Source organism: Macrotis lagotis, chromosome 2 (genome assembly GCF_037893015.1).
Source record: "Macrotis lagotis isolate mMagLag1 chromosome 2, bilby.v1.9.chrom.fasta, whole genome shotgun sequence".
In the NCBI taxonomy this organism is placed as follows: domain Eukaryota; kingdom Metazoa; phylum Chordata; class Mammalia; order Peramelemorphia; family Peramelidae; genus Macrotis; species Macrotis lagotis.
The window spans coordinates 15,049,403-15,064,033 of NC_133659.1; the positions used below are offsets into that span (position 1 = coordinate 15,049,403).

At 39.6% G+C, this 14,631-nt stretch overlaps 1 protein-coding gene and 1 long non-coding RNA gene across 2 annotated transcripts in view; one reads left to right on the forward strand and one right to left on the reverse strand.

Annotated features, from left to right (window-relative positions):
* LOC141512380 (uncharacterized) overlaps window positions 1-11,947 on the forward strand; it is a 41,661-nt gene extending 29,714 nt beyond the window's left edge. Inside the window, exon 4 of the long non-coding RNA XR_012475468.1 lies at window positions 741-11,947. This is a non-coding gene — a long non-coding RNA (uncharacterized LOC141512380). The remainder of the gene's footprint in view (window positions 1-740) is intronic.
* Window positions 1-14,631, reverse strand: part of EFCAB7 (EF-hand calcium binding domain 7) — a 59,552-nt gene that overhangs the window by 12,074 nt on the left and 32,847 nt on the right. Inside the window, exons 7-11 of the mRNA XM_074221257.1 lie at window positions 12,298-12,439; window positions 10,190-10,299; window positions 5,929-6,086; window positions 4,485-4,618; window positions 3,467-3,615 (exon numbers count right to left, since the gene is read on the reverse strand). Of these exons, the coding sequence (XP_074077358.1) occupies window positions 3,467-3,615; window positions 4,485-4,618; window positions 5,929-6,086; window positions 10,190-10,299; window positions 12,298-12,439 (693 nt within the window). The remainder of the gene's footprint in view (window positions 1-3,466; window positions 3,616-4,484; window positions 4,619-5,928; window positions 6,087-10,189; window positions 10,300-12,297; window positions 12,440-14,631) is intronic.

Sequence of the window (14,631 nt, forward strand, 5' to 3'; positions counted from 1 at the left end):
TAGGCTAAAAAAATAGAACAATGGATCAGTAGAAGGGATTAGGGACACAATATACAGTAGTAAATGAGCATAGCAACCTAATGTCTGATAAACCCAAAGATGCAAGATTTTGGGGCAAGCGCTCCCTATTCAAGAAAAATGTGGGAAAAACCAGTCTGGCAGAAACTAGGTACAGACTAACATTTCACATCATTTACCAAGGTAAGGTCAAAATAGTTACATGATTTAGACATAAAGGATGACATCAAAAGCAAATTAGAAGAGCAAGGAATAGTTTACCTGTCAGATCTATGGAAAAGGAAAGACTCTGTGACCAAACTACAGATAGAGAGCTTTACAAAATGTAAAATAGATAACTGATTATATTAAATTTAAAAGGTTTTGCACAAACAAAACCAATGCAGCCAAGATTAGAAGGAAAGCAGAAAGCTGGGAAAAAATCTTTACAACATATCTCTGATAAAAGCCTCATTTCTTAAATATATAGAGAATTAAGTCACCTACAGACAGTGGTCATAACATGGATGAAGAATTAGCAAAGAAGAGGGAAGAAGAAGAAAGGCCAAACAAGAGAACACCAGAGAAAGAGCAATGTCCCCCCACCCCAAGAAAGAGTATTCAGGAGAAAGGAACTGACAGTGTCCAGGGCTGTAAGGAGGTCAGGGCTTGGGAGGATTGAGGCAAGACCATATGGAGCAATTAAATCTTGACTGATTTTAGAAGAAGCAATTTCCTTGTAGGATAACACTGGACACAGATTTTAGTGTTGAAGAAAAGAGTGCAAGGAGAGGAAATGAGAGGCACTGAAGGAAAAGGATAACTTCAAGGAGCTGAGCTAAAGTAATGCTGAAGGAAGAGGTAAGATCAAAGAGGTTTTTTCCATTTTTTTAAATCTGTGGGAAACACTGATAGGATTACTACACTTAAAGTTTTCTTGGATTTTAGTGAAGTATTCAACAAAATCACTTCTGCTATGATTATAAAAAAGACAGAGACACCCAGGGAAATGAGAACAGAATAATGATTAGTTATTAATTGTTTGGTCTCTAGAGGAGTACCCCATCAGGGTGTGGTTGGTCCTGTGTTGTTTAACATTTTTATCAATGACTTGGATTAAGGCATACCTGGCACTGTTGTCAAATCTGTAGTAACACAAAACAGGATAGGATAAGAGGCAGAATTCAGAAAACCCAGAGTTGATTCAAATGAAATTATTTAAGATACAGAAAGTAAAGGTAAATTGAGATGACCAAGAACCACTGTCCAATAAACAGTCAGAGAATATGAATAAACAGTTCTCAAAAGAATAATTGCGGGGCGGCTAGGTGGCGCAGTGGATAGAGCACCTGGCCCTGGAGTCAGGAGTACCTGGGTTCAAATCTGGTCTCAGACACCTCATTACCTGTGTGGCCTTGGGCAAGCCACTTAACCCCATTTGCCTTGCAAAAACCTAAAAAAAACAAACAAAACTAAACCTAATTGCAGAAGATTAAAAAAAATCCTTTTCAAATAAAAAATGAATAAAATGCAAATCAAAAAAAGTGACCCTGAGCAAACAGAATGTGAAAGCTATCAAAGTTGGGGGCCTGTAAAGAGACAGTGTACTCACTGCTAGTACAGTAAATTGGCCCCCCTCTTGTAGACAGAGGTAGGGCCTAGAATTAAAACAAAGAGACCAAAATGTTGTTTTTGGACCCACCCTTGCTCCCCATGCAACTGCCTGCAAGGCACCACCTAAAACAACCTTTTCTGTGGTGGCAACACCACGAAGCTGGGGAAAATGAGTGGAAGAACACTGCTCAAGAATTAGAGACCGAAGACCGATGGGAGCTGAGGCAGGACAAAGTCAACAGAGCCCCAACATTGAGGTCTGAAGAAAGAAGCACCTCAATCCGAAACACCATCATGCCCTAACTTCACAAAGAGGAAGTTAGAAAACAAAGAAGTGGGGAAGGATAGTTGGCACCCTGCCCACATAGGCAGCCTTGGGTGATGGACTGTGGTTTGACCAGCTGTCTCTTTCTCATTTTTTAATTTTTTTGTTGAAAGGGATGGCTAGGGGAGGAAGGTAGGGCATATGTGGAAGGGAAGGGAATATAAGTCTTACTTCGAGGTTAAAAATTTGACTTCCTCAGTATGAGATGGGTGAGACACAGCCAAAGAGTCTGAAGAAGTTCTGAGGGTTTGGGTGGACCAACAAGAGCTATGAGTCAGTGGTGAGATGGAGCAGCCAAGGAAGCTCATGTGATCTTGGGTCCAGCTGCCAGGTATAGGGAAGTGATGGCCTCACTGGCCATTCCATAACAATAGGCATGATGACATTTTAGGAGGGACCATGATAAACTGGAGAGGGAAGGGAAGCTTGATTGGGAAAAGTCTGGATTTTATTTCAGAATGATGGTCAGTTGAAGGAATTGTAAATATCATAGAGTATAAAAGACATTTGCATGCATGTGTGTTATATGGCAAGGGGTGGGAAGAATGGGAGAATGGGGAGCATGGTAATTTTCTCAAGAGTCTGAAGGGCTATCTATCACTATTTTTTGCTATTCATTAAAGGTCAGAACCAGGAGAAATGGGCAGATATTCTCAATCTGTTTGTTTCAGGTAAGAAAAATCTCCCCATAATTTGAGATCTTTAGGTCCTATTTCCCATATGAATTTGAATTCTGTCCACAGAATTTTGGTGAAAAATGTTTGGATTAATTTTCCTATTTTAAGTGGTTTTCAAACAGGAATGTAACCAAGGATTAATATGATATAAGCCCCAAACAGGTTAACATCAGGGCTAATCTTACAAATCCATATTGCCATCTCAAGAAGGCAAACATATTTGCTCTGATCTGGGTTCTGGCCAGAGGGCCAACTTGACATTGAAACAGAAAAGCCTAACTATTCATATCTTATCCTTTTAGATTTGCTCTGAATCACTCTTTGTATGCATCAGGTTATTGAAGAAGCAGTCCCCAAATACCAGAATTTTTATATTTCAAAAGGGATCATTCTTCCTTCCTTTACAAGAATACAGATCACGTTCTTGGGGAATAAGAAGGGACTACCAGGAGGGTCTCTACAGAAATGCATTGGCACCTTAAGCTTTTTCTGCCTATGTTATTTATACACTTGTGAAGTCATGAAATGGTCCCCTTTTCACGTCCAACTCTGGCAACAATCAAATTTTGTTCAAGAGGGAGCAGAAACAAGACTGCAAACATAGGCAAGACTGATGTGTGTTTGTGTGTGTGTGTGTGTGTGTGTGTGTGTGTGTGTGTGTGTATGCATATATATATATATGTATATCTCTATATATTTTGAATGAGTAGGGTACAGGTTACAAGAGTCTTGGAGCTTTATTTGAAATTCATGCAATACATAAAATGTTCATTTCCCAGGTTCCTGGTTTTGCAGGTAAAAAGAAAAAAGGTTTTTAAATATAAAATATAGGCAAAGTTTAAATACTTTTTACCTCTACCATTTCCAGAGCTTTGTTGTAACCCATTGAGTGCAGAGTCACCCAGAGGTCACTAGGATCTCCTTCTCTATCATTGGCTTCCATTAGATTGAGATCCATAAATCCCTGCCTTGTAAGTTCATTCTTCTTTGTATCAAAATTCTCTGGTTTTAGGGAAAAAGAAGCACTATATGATTTACCTGTTTTTTCAAATATTTATATGAAACTTTAGGATATAAATGTACATTTGAGAATGGTAAAATTAGCATTTGTAAATTTACAAAGAAGTCTCTCAAAAGTAAGGACAACAGTTTCCTACAATCTGCCTAGTATACTCTCCCCCTCCTTCTCTCTCCCCCTTCAGGATTTTAGTCACATTTTGATAAAATTGATTTCCTCTATAAAAAAATTTACAACTGCCTGCTGGTCCGTCTCCTTCCATCACCCGTCTCGATGCTGGGCCTGGCTCTTCCCTGCTCCTGGGGTGCATTCCCTCCTCACCATCACCTGTAGTATTCTTAATTTCTAAGAAGATTCAGCATGCCATGTCTGCTGCATATTAAACTCCTATATCTTTTGTGTTTATTCTACACACATCTATTCTACAATTCTACATACTTGTCAGTTATAGAGTTCTCATGTAAACTATGAGAAGGTGGGGTCTATTTCTCTTCTGCCTTGTGTCCCAGCACCAACGTAACTCCTGCGCAGAAAATAAATGCTCATTGATTAATTTATACTTAATTAATTTATATTATTAGGGCAGAGGCCTAAAAGCTGGAATGGCCTAAAACAGCTTTTTAGCCTCCCTTTCTAGTTGGAGACACTTCTGCACTACAAGACAAAGAAAAATAATAAATCAAAACCTTTCAAGAAATTTCTAGTCCATGACTGGATAAAGAGCAAAAATGTTTTTTTTAACCAATTTTAAACTTGTCATATCACTTTGGACCAAAGAGAAAAAGGACAACAGTTTCCTACTGGGTTTATTTATATTGCCATTCTAGTTTTAAGAAGAAAAAAGTTTATTTACCTTTGCAGATAGCCCAGGCATCTTCATCACATTTCTCACCACTAGTCCTCAGTTCAAAAAAGTTATATTCATCAAGGCTAATAAGACCATTTCCATCTAAATCAATGATATCAAATATGTCTGATAAAGCTGATCTAAATCAAATATACAAAAAGAAAAAGAGGTCAGCATAATTTCTTACCTCTAAAAAATAAACTGAAAAACATATTGGTAAAAGGAAAATTTAAAGCAGAAAATCTCATGATTTCCATCCATGCTTCCAAGCTGGTTTTATTAGTTCACAAGGCCTAGAACTAAAAGGGGACTTCACCTGAGGAACATGAAGGATAGGCTGGCTAGAAGTAAAGAAGACTCATTTATCAATGCTGAAAGAATTAAAAAAAAGGAGAGGAAAAAAGACAGTGTTTTTAAAAGAGGTTTTGAATGTCATTAGAGACTCATCTATTGACTCAGAGACACACAGTCCTAGGCCTCAGAGCCTCCCTGCTTAGTGGTTTGGCTAATCAGGAGAGAAATGGCATCTCCGGCTGGCTATGGGTCACTGGCTACTCCAGTCATAGCTAATTAAATGTATCTTGCATTTTCTATGTCTAGGGCAGTGATGGTCTTGGGTAGAAAGGAAGCAGGCAAATTTATGGTTGGAAGTGATTTTTACCAAGTTACACAGAATGCATAAATGGATGAAGAAGAATTACTGTACCCCCCCCCCCCCAAATTTGGAAAGATAGACGAACATTTGTAGAGTTGAGTGGTGAGAATGATGACAATAATAATGTAAAAACTACAATGATGACAGGCTGCAGAACTCTACTCAGGGGGCAGATAGGTGTTGCAGAGGATAGGGCACTGTCCCTGGAGTCAGGAGGATCTGATTTCAAACCTGATCTCAAGACACTTGATGCTTATTAGCTGTAGGACCTTGGGGAAGTCAGTTAACCTCATTTCCTCACAAAAACCAAAAACCCAAATAGCTCCCTTCTGTTGATAAAGAGAGCATTAATTGACATTTAACATTTAAAAATGAGTCAATTACCTAGAAACAGGAGAATGGCCTGGACTGCCTATGGGAAAAAAAGTCTGATTCTTTTAATGACTCTAAGGTTCTGCTATTTATTTAACACCATCATCTTTCAGTGATGCTCTAGGGCTCCAAGTCCTGGAATCTTCCAGTGTCTTCAGATTACTGAAGGGAAATGAAGAGGTGCATAGTGAGTCTACCCAGGACAAACAGCATCACAAAGAAGGAATCATATAAGAGCAGTACACAGACATAGTATGACTAAAAAGAAAAGGCCCTGAAGGAAGGTTGGTTTACCTTATGGAATTAGGGAAAATGGGTCATGGTCCTACAGAAACAAAATTACCCAAATTTCTTTGTAAGAAACAATTCTCCCTTGCAGAATTAGGGAAAAGGGGCCATGATCCTATTAGAAACAAAGCTTACCTAAATTTCTTTGTAAGAAATAATTCTCCCTTTTCACTTTTGCACACAAGCTTGGTTTCTTCTGTAACATGGTTTTTCCCCTTCTTCAGCCAACAGCCAGTTGTGAAAGGAATTAAATAGTAAAGTCCTGGTCCTAATTCACCACTCCATCCATACATCTATTCTCAAAAAGAATAAAATGAAACTCTTATAAATCTTTATAAATGTTAACTTTGGATGTGTTTAAAATCAATATTCACCACTCTAAGCAATCTATGACTTCACAATATAATAGAATTAGAACTAGAATAGACCTTAGAAATCATAAAGCCCAACCTCATTTTACAGATGAGGAAACTGAGACCCAGGTTAGAGAAATATCTTACCCAAGAACACACAGGTAATATAGTGCTAAAGGCAGAATTCAAACCCAGGGTTCATGATTTCATCACTATGGATAAGAAACACAATGATGACTGACTAGATGGTTACCAAGAGTTGCTAAGATCTAAATAACAATCAGTGTCTGGAGGCTAAAAGGAGTAATAGCTGATAACTATAGCATAGTAAGGGAGGAGGGAGGACAGCTAGAATGGAGTACTCCCTTACTGAGGCCATCCCACTTAGCTCCCTCTGGACAGACTCCATAGAGGATTCAGACCATTGCTTTGATCACAGAGACAGCACCCTCCTCCAGGGCTATTGGGAACAGCGTTTCTAAAGGGCTTAGCACAGAGCCGGCACATAGTAGGTGCTTAATAAATGCTCCTTTCTTTTCTCTAAAGAAGTTAATATCTATTTAATAATGTTTGACTGCTGAACAGTGAAGAAAGAAGTCTCAGTCACCCTTTTCATGCAGGGTGGACATTCTTCAACAAGTAAACGTACTGTGACCAGAGGGGACCATCTGCTTCAACTTCTCCCGGGTGATGGAGCTACCAAAGGCCAAGTTATCCTTTGGGGTCCTGTCCACCTCCTGTTTCCCTGCCCCAAGGAGCCCCCCAGGGGCTTAAAGTCCTCTCTTGACCCAGGGAGAGGCTTGGAGTCACAACCTAAGCACAAAAAAGGCTAACTGGCACAATGGGGGCTAGAAGGGACCCACAAAATAGGCATTTTGTCACATAGGAAAGACCCCATACATATACTGTCTTACTGATTTAAATGTCATTGATATATTTAGTGCTTGAAGTACTATTTGAGATCATCTAACTCAATGACCTCGTTTTATGGAAATATGTTTAATCAAAAATTAGTATAATTCTCTAAGAAGATATCAATCTATTTTTTTAAGATTTTTTTTTTTTTAGGTTTTTGCCAGGTTAAGTGTTAAGTTAAGGGTTAAGTGGCTTGCCCAAGGTCACAACAGCTAGGTAATTATTAAGTGTCTGAGGTCACATTTGAACTCAGGTCCTCCTGACTCCAGGGCTGGTGGTCTATCCACTGCGCCACCTAGCCGCTGCCAGAAAATATCAATCTTAAAGGAAATGTGCATTCCTGTTTTGATAAAACTGTCATTAAAGAAGTGAGCTAAGTCTAAGTACAGGAGCCTTCACTGAGGTGGTGGGGGGGGTTCTCCAGAGGTCTTATTTTAGAACAAGATGCTGAGTATTTCAGGAGTTATAACCTAATCCTCAAAGTCCATCATCTAGGAAGAGCTCATTTTATGTCTTCTCCCAAGTTTTGGCCTCAGGCAGCACAGGCCTGGTCTGGCCACCTCACTGCTTACAATCTGTCTTCGGTGTGCTCACTCAGCATGACAGACCACCTCTGAAAGTGGCTCTGGTTTGAGCCTTGAAGCTCCCACAATGGTGGTCCACCACCAAGAACAGAGCTCCTCCAGGTCTCCTTCCCCAGGCCCTGAACAGAGCAGCCAGTTTTTCAACAATCTTGATGAAAGCGGTCTTGACCTGTGGGAAGGAAGCTTCCTGCTGTGGCACTGGCCCTGGTGAGACCTTGGCCTCCAGGGCTCTCTATGGAATTGACTTGGTGGGGGGGCCCTGGTACCCTCTCGGACAAAGTATTAGTGTTGAGCTGAGCACGGGGCCATCTGGCCACCACCTCCACTAACACTCAGTGGCCAAGAAACGAAGTAGAAAGATGTCTGCTGAGTTGTCCAAGGTCTCCCAGGGAAGTTGTGTCTGAGGCCACCTGGAGCGCTGGTCCTCTGCGCCTACCACTAAGACCTGGGGAAGTCAGGAGACTTGCTGAATGTCCAGAGCTGGGATTTCCTCCAGTTTGGACACCTCAGAGGGTTGTTCTTGTGGCCTGAATTGGACCTTGATCAACTGCTCTCACAGACATAGAGGAACTATTAGCACCATTTGAGGGGGGACCCTTATATTCATTCAGATAAGTAAGGGGGGATGGGTCTACATGAATGGGGATTCATGGGGACTGCTTCACTCATTGTTCCTTGATCTCTAACTTTGTAACTTCCCTCTGTACTCAACCCTCAAAGTCACTATAGAAGGCAGAGGGTGGAAAATCAACTTTTACAGTTACTGAAAACTCTCTTTAAAGAAAGTAATTCTGAAACTAAAAATAAAAAAAAACCTTTGTAAATATGACAAATTATACCTCCTTCACACAAACAGAAATGTGTATAATAAAAGGGCAAGCAGAATCTCATTCAAACTTTATTACAGGCTTTCTGATAGACTAACATTTTACAGAGAGGCAATCTCATATGAAAGTCATTTTACCTAAAACAAAATGGGAAAAGATATCGTTTTGGACAATGCTTTATCTGGAACTTAACTTGGTCGTCAGCTCTGAAGAAGAGTTTGGCCAAAACATTAACTTCTGTCATTTAATATTTCCTTGCCTATAACTACACTTGTCTGTTGGAGGCCTACAATAAAGACTTTTATATAACATTACATCAGGGAAATATTTGTCTGTCGTTGGGCCTATATAAAGATTAAATATGAGACTGCAGTAAGTCCTTGAATCGTATTATTTCTGTTATGTAGCAGATGCATTTTGTAGTTCTCATAAAATGAATGGCCACACTGATGTATCTGCCTCACATATTCGGCCTCTGAGTAAATACATAATTAGAAAAAATCAGAACAATTCCATGGGTAAAACTGAGGTTTTTAAAAAACCATTTTGTTCTATTGATATATTTTTGAACTCTGCAAATATAAATCAAGTCTCAACTAAGTGAACGTGATATTTTTCTCTTTTTTAGTAAGATAATTGAGAAAAACAGCTAAACTAACTTGCCCAAAGTATCACATGCTTTTTATTTAGAAAAAAAAATCCATTATTATCAATCTTTTTTCCATGAAAACCCTAAACTTTGTCCGGGTGAGAATTTTCTAGTGGTGCTGCTGTTCTGAGCAAGGTTCAGACTGATTAAAATTTCATAACACAATCTAATATAACAATATTGGATTAGATCCCTATGAGATTGAAAGGGCAGAGGCTAAACAATAAAAAAGAGATTCCTGATAGGATGTTCCATAGAGAATCTTTACTTTTATTCAATAATTCATTAAATACTGAGACAGGCATAAAAATCCTAATTAAAGACATGGTGGAGAGGTTGCCATTTAAGAGGTCCCATTAGGAACACAGCAGTGTGTGGGCTTGGGAGTCAATATCAAGCATGACCCTGAATCCAAGTCCTGTTTCCTCAACTGTAAAATGGAGATAGCTACCATAGCCATCTCATTAGGCTAGTGCTAGGATCAAATGAAGTGACCTAGTGCATGGGCTCTGCCTCTTACTGATGTCTTCCCCACACTACAGCCCACCCCATGTCCTGAGGGGCACAGGCAGAAAAGCCCTCTCTCTTCCCCCAAGCATCAGCCTCAGAAGCCTCAGTTTCCTTGAAGGCTCAGCTGCAGGGCTGCCTCAGACTGCTGTTGTCCCTAACCAAAAATCTCATTTTATATTTATCTGTGTCCCTGTTGTTTTCTCAGTGGGAAGCAATGGATTTTGATCTCTGAGCATTTCACATACTGCCCTCTACAACAGAGGAACCCAATGCTTCTTGAATTGAATTTTGGAGTTTATGGTCTTAGGGGTCATGGATGCAAATCTTTATTTAAACAGATGAGGAGACCAAGGTCTCGGGAGGGTTTGTTCACAGTCTCCAAGTTTGTCCAATGAGCATATTCAGGACCACAACCCAGGTTTCCTAGCCTTGAGATCGTTGCTCACGTTGCTTGGACAAAATTCTCAACAAGTAATCTGAGAATTTGCGACAGGCACAAAGCATACACTCTCTCCCTCACTTCTGAACTAAAAATATTAGGTGAAGAAAAATGGGTACTTCTCTATTCCGTAGCTCAGTAAAACAAACAAGCTGTAGACTCGTTGGAGCTTCATTTTCCTTGAGAAGATACAAAGCCGTATCCACCGACAACCAAGGAGATAATGAACCTACAAACAAACATCCAGAAATTCCTTTAACCACCATAAATTAGTCTTTTTCTTGAGTAACTGTAAGTTTGTGTGTGTGTGTGTGTGTGTGTGTGTGTGTGTGTGTGTGTGTGTGTATACATATACACCCTCTTGAACTTCCCACCAAAATTTTTTTAACCACTCCAAAATGGCTTATTCCTGTTTATTTTCGGACACAAAACTTAACACTGTGCAGCCACAGAATGCAATGTGTAAGGACAAGAATTCTTTCTGCCTCAACCCATCCCACGATTTATTAATTTTTGATGCAGATGGCCAATCAAAACCACAATCCCTGTTTGTTCACAGACTAATTGGATACAGCTGCTGTGGATGATTGTCCAGAGTCATGATGATCTGCGGTTTACACTACACTTTACAATTAGCATCTCATTTTAGCCTCACAAAGACCTGAGACATTGCTATTATTATTTCTATTTAACAGATGAGGACATGGAGGTAGATGAAGCCAAGGTCAGCCAGTTTGTCCATATCTGAGGGAGGTGTTGAACTCAGGGTTTCTAGTGCTTCACCCACTGTGTCACCCAGCTGCTATGATCAATTCTTGTTCCAAATTTCAGAAGAAAAGTATGTTTACCTCAGTTTCCTCATCTGTAAACCAGGGCTGCTTGTCCTCCTTCCAAGGGCTGCTGAGAGGATCAGTTTGTCTTGATCACACAAGAGGCACTGGAGTCCTTCCAGCCCCTTTCCAATTTCTTTTGTCCCCAACTAAACTCATAGAACACAGGGACTTGTCTTTCTTTTAATTTTTAGAACACTACCTGGCCCAGAGTAGGAGCTCAAGAAATGTCTAAGGAACTGCTGAATAGAAATGCTAGTTTTTAGAATGATGGATGATTATTTTTTCATTAAATAAATTCATATCCTAGGACTGAAAAAAAAAGTCCATAAAAACAGTCCTGGAAACCAGAAATCATTTCCAAAAGGAATTTCTGTCTATTTCTTGTGGGGAGGGGGAACAATGGCAGTTAGTCATCTTCTCTGAAGGACACTAAAATGTCTTGTGCAGGATGAACACATAAACTGAGTAAGTTTTCTAAGAAGCCCAAGTGTGACCATCTCTAGACTTTTCATTTTAGGTTCATGGCTGGGAGAAAATCTGCACATTAGGGAAGAGTACGGGTGCTGGATAAAGGCAGACCAAGCCCTGCCTGGGAACTCCAGCAGCTGGAGGGTTAGCCCCACACTGCTCCGACCTCTGGCAATTCTCTAAGGCTCCAAGTGATAGAATTTGCCATTTGATGTTAATGAAGAGTTCCCCAGTGAATGAAATCAAAGGTCTACTTTCAAAAAAGCATCTATCCTTCCACCCCAGTGTTACATCGATATCAGATACATGTACACAGTATTGCAATTAGAAAAATCCTTCACTGGAAATGTTTACATAGCAAGCTGCTGAAAGGTTCAACGCAAGGAATGAACAAGATGGGCACAGCCCATGCTATTTAGTAACAACCTTTGTTTATGCATAGCAAAGGAGCAGAACAATTTATGGCTGAAATGACTAGAAAAAGGATGTTTAAATCAATTTGACATCAAACTTTGGAGTCAAAATAATTTCAGGATTCACCTGAATTCTGAAAAAACATCTTACCCAAAATATATCACCCTAGAGGTATTGAATTTAAGGGAAGAGGAAGATTTTCAATGTTTCACAAGACCTTTTCTCAAATTTATTAAAACAAAAAAATTAAGATCAGAAATAGAAAATCTAAAAATTAGTACACTGATCATTTTAATCATATACTAAGGAGAAGATTTTTCCTTGCTTTTATAGATTTTAAAATTAAAAAAAAAAAAACGATTGGTACCAAGATTTTGGATCTTCAAACTCTCATCTACTCTTAGTACTATGGAATTGATTTCTTCATCAAATGAGAACATGGAATACAAACACACTTGACATCTCTTCACTTTTCAACTTTCTAAAAGAAAAGATGAGAACTAGAAACTTGCCTTCTTCTTTACTCAAGTTCAGTGGTCTAATAGTAAGATAAACCATGGACCTCTGAGAGAAGTGGACCTTGTACTGATGACTGACAATCTCACCATTTTCTTCCAAGAAGAAGCAGCCCTTTGACTGTGCACATTGCCATTCCTGAAAAAGAGAAAAGCAGTAATTTTGGAGCTAGATCCTGGGGGACAGGCAGAATTGAGAAGGGATGGAAGCTTCATTAAGGATAATACTTGAGGGCGGCTAGGTGGCGTAGTGGATAAAGCACCGGCCTTGGAGTCAGGAGTACCTGGGTTCAAATCCGGTCTCAGACACTTAATAATGACCTAGCCGTGTGGCCTTGGGCAAGCCACTTAACCCCATTTGCCTTGCAACAACCTAAAAAAAAATAATACCTGAGTCTGGAGGCTGGACAGGCCAGATTGGGACCAGCTGGTGAGAAGCTGAGTGTCAGAGTTAGGAGTATGGAGGTGGCCTTCTAGGTTCCTCTACATCAAAAGAGGTCTTGGGGCAGTTAGGTGGCATAGGAGATAGAGTACTGTCCTGGGACTCGGGAGACCTGAGTTCAAATCCAAGACATTTGATAATTACCTAGCTGTGTGACCTTAGGCAAGTCACTTAACCCCATTGCCTTGCTTTTTTTTGGTTCAGATTTTTCAAGGCAATGGGGTTAAGTGGCTTGCCCAAGGCCACACGACTAGGTAATTATTAAGTGTCTGAAGTTGGATTTGAACCCAGGTTCTCCTGACTCCAAGGCAGGGGCTCTATTCACTGCGCCACCCAGCCGCCCCAACCCCATTGCCTTGTTAAGAAAAAAACCCTAAAAATAATCAAAAGAGGTCCTGGGGCAGAGAATGTCAAAGTGAGAGCAGTGAGGAGAGCTAGAAGAAGCCCACTGAGGTTGGTGCAGCCTGGAGGAAAAAAAGGACGAAAAAGAATGTGGGGAGGCAGGAATCAAGACTGCCACAAGAGTCCAGAGAGGATGTGGGCCCCTGAGAGAAGGCCTGGAGAACCTGAAAACTGACTGGATAGAGGGAAAAAGGGAAAGCAATTTCAGGCCTGAGTAACTAGAATCTTACATCCCTGAAAGGCATTTCTGACATGTTAATTCAGAACAAAGCTTTCTCCAACATGAAGATGGGACTATGGACATGAGCAGAAATCAGACAGATTTGCCATTCCAGAGTAAGGTAGAAATATGGGGGGAATACAAATAAACAAAGTCTTTGATTCAGCACATTTCCAAGTCATGTGCATATTTTTGTTCAACTGGCAGATGGTCTCTTATACTAGAAAAGTAAGAAGGCTTTGCAGTTGGCTTTACAAAGGTCCTTTCCTGCAAAAAGGTTGTGGATATTTGAACAGCTGTTAAATAGAGGTTTTTAAATAATCATCCAGTACTTGCTGAGAAAAAGGTATCACAATAACCATGAAAACATATTTAATCCAATATGGTTATTTACTTTGATTCTGATAAAAAAGGGAAGACATCATATAGCTGAGGCTAAATTCACCTTCATATTATTAAGGGCAAATCTTTCTATCCTATGTTTAAAAATAAATTCATTAGAAAATTAAATTAGAAAATTTGAAAAATTATGTCGCATCTCACTTTGCCTGGAAAGAATTGAATTTTAAAATGAGCAAATGAAGGTCTTGCTAACAGCAAGAAACTATATTTAGTTTTCAGTGATCTACCCTATTTCATAAAAGGAAGGAAACTTTCCCTTTTAAATACTTGAAATCTAAAAGATGAAGTATTCAGGGGACAACTCTATTTTAAGTTCTCCATATCATGGCTCCAGAGCCATCAGGGATCCCAGAGGCTAATGTATCTAATTCTCTCATTTTCTAGAGGACCAGGGAAGTCAAATGATTGTACAGGTGGTGAGAGTGAATCTGGCCCGTCTAACTCTAGAATGTACCCTTTCCCCTGTGGTCCAAGTATCCACAACATACTGATCACTATACAAGGTAGGTCTATAAAGTAATGAGTACCTTTTCCCATAAGCCACAGAAGGAAACCAGTCTCATTACTTCATAGCCAGATCTTGCAAAGAAGGAAGTCCTTATCTTTCAAAATTTTCTCCAAAGAACTCAAAACATTTTCAGACATATTATTTTAGCAACTTTGTAACATTCCTACGAGACAGGGAGAGAGAGATTAATCACTTTAATTAAAAAATTAACAAAAATAGGTTAAATGGATTCAAAGTTTTACAGGGTGGTGAGGGAGGAATTAGGACTAGAACCCAACATTCTAATACTTCCATTCAATCATAATTTCACAGGAAAGTATATAGTTAGGAAACATTAAAAAAAAATTTCCAACAAGA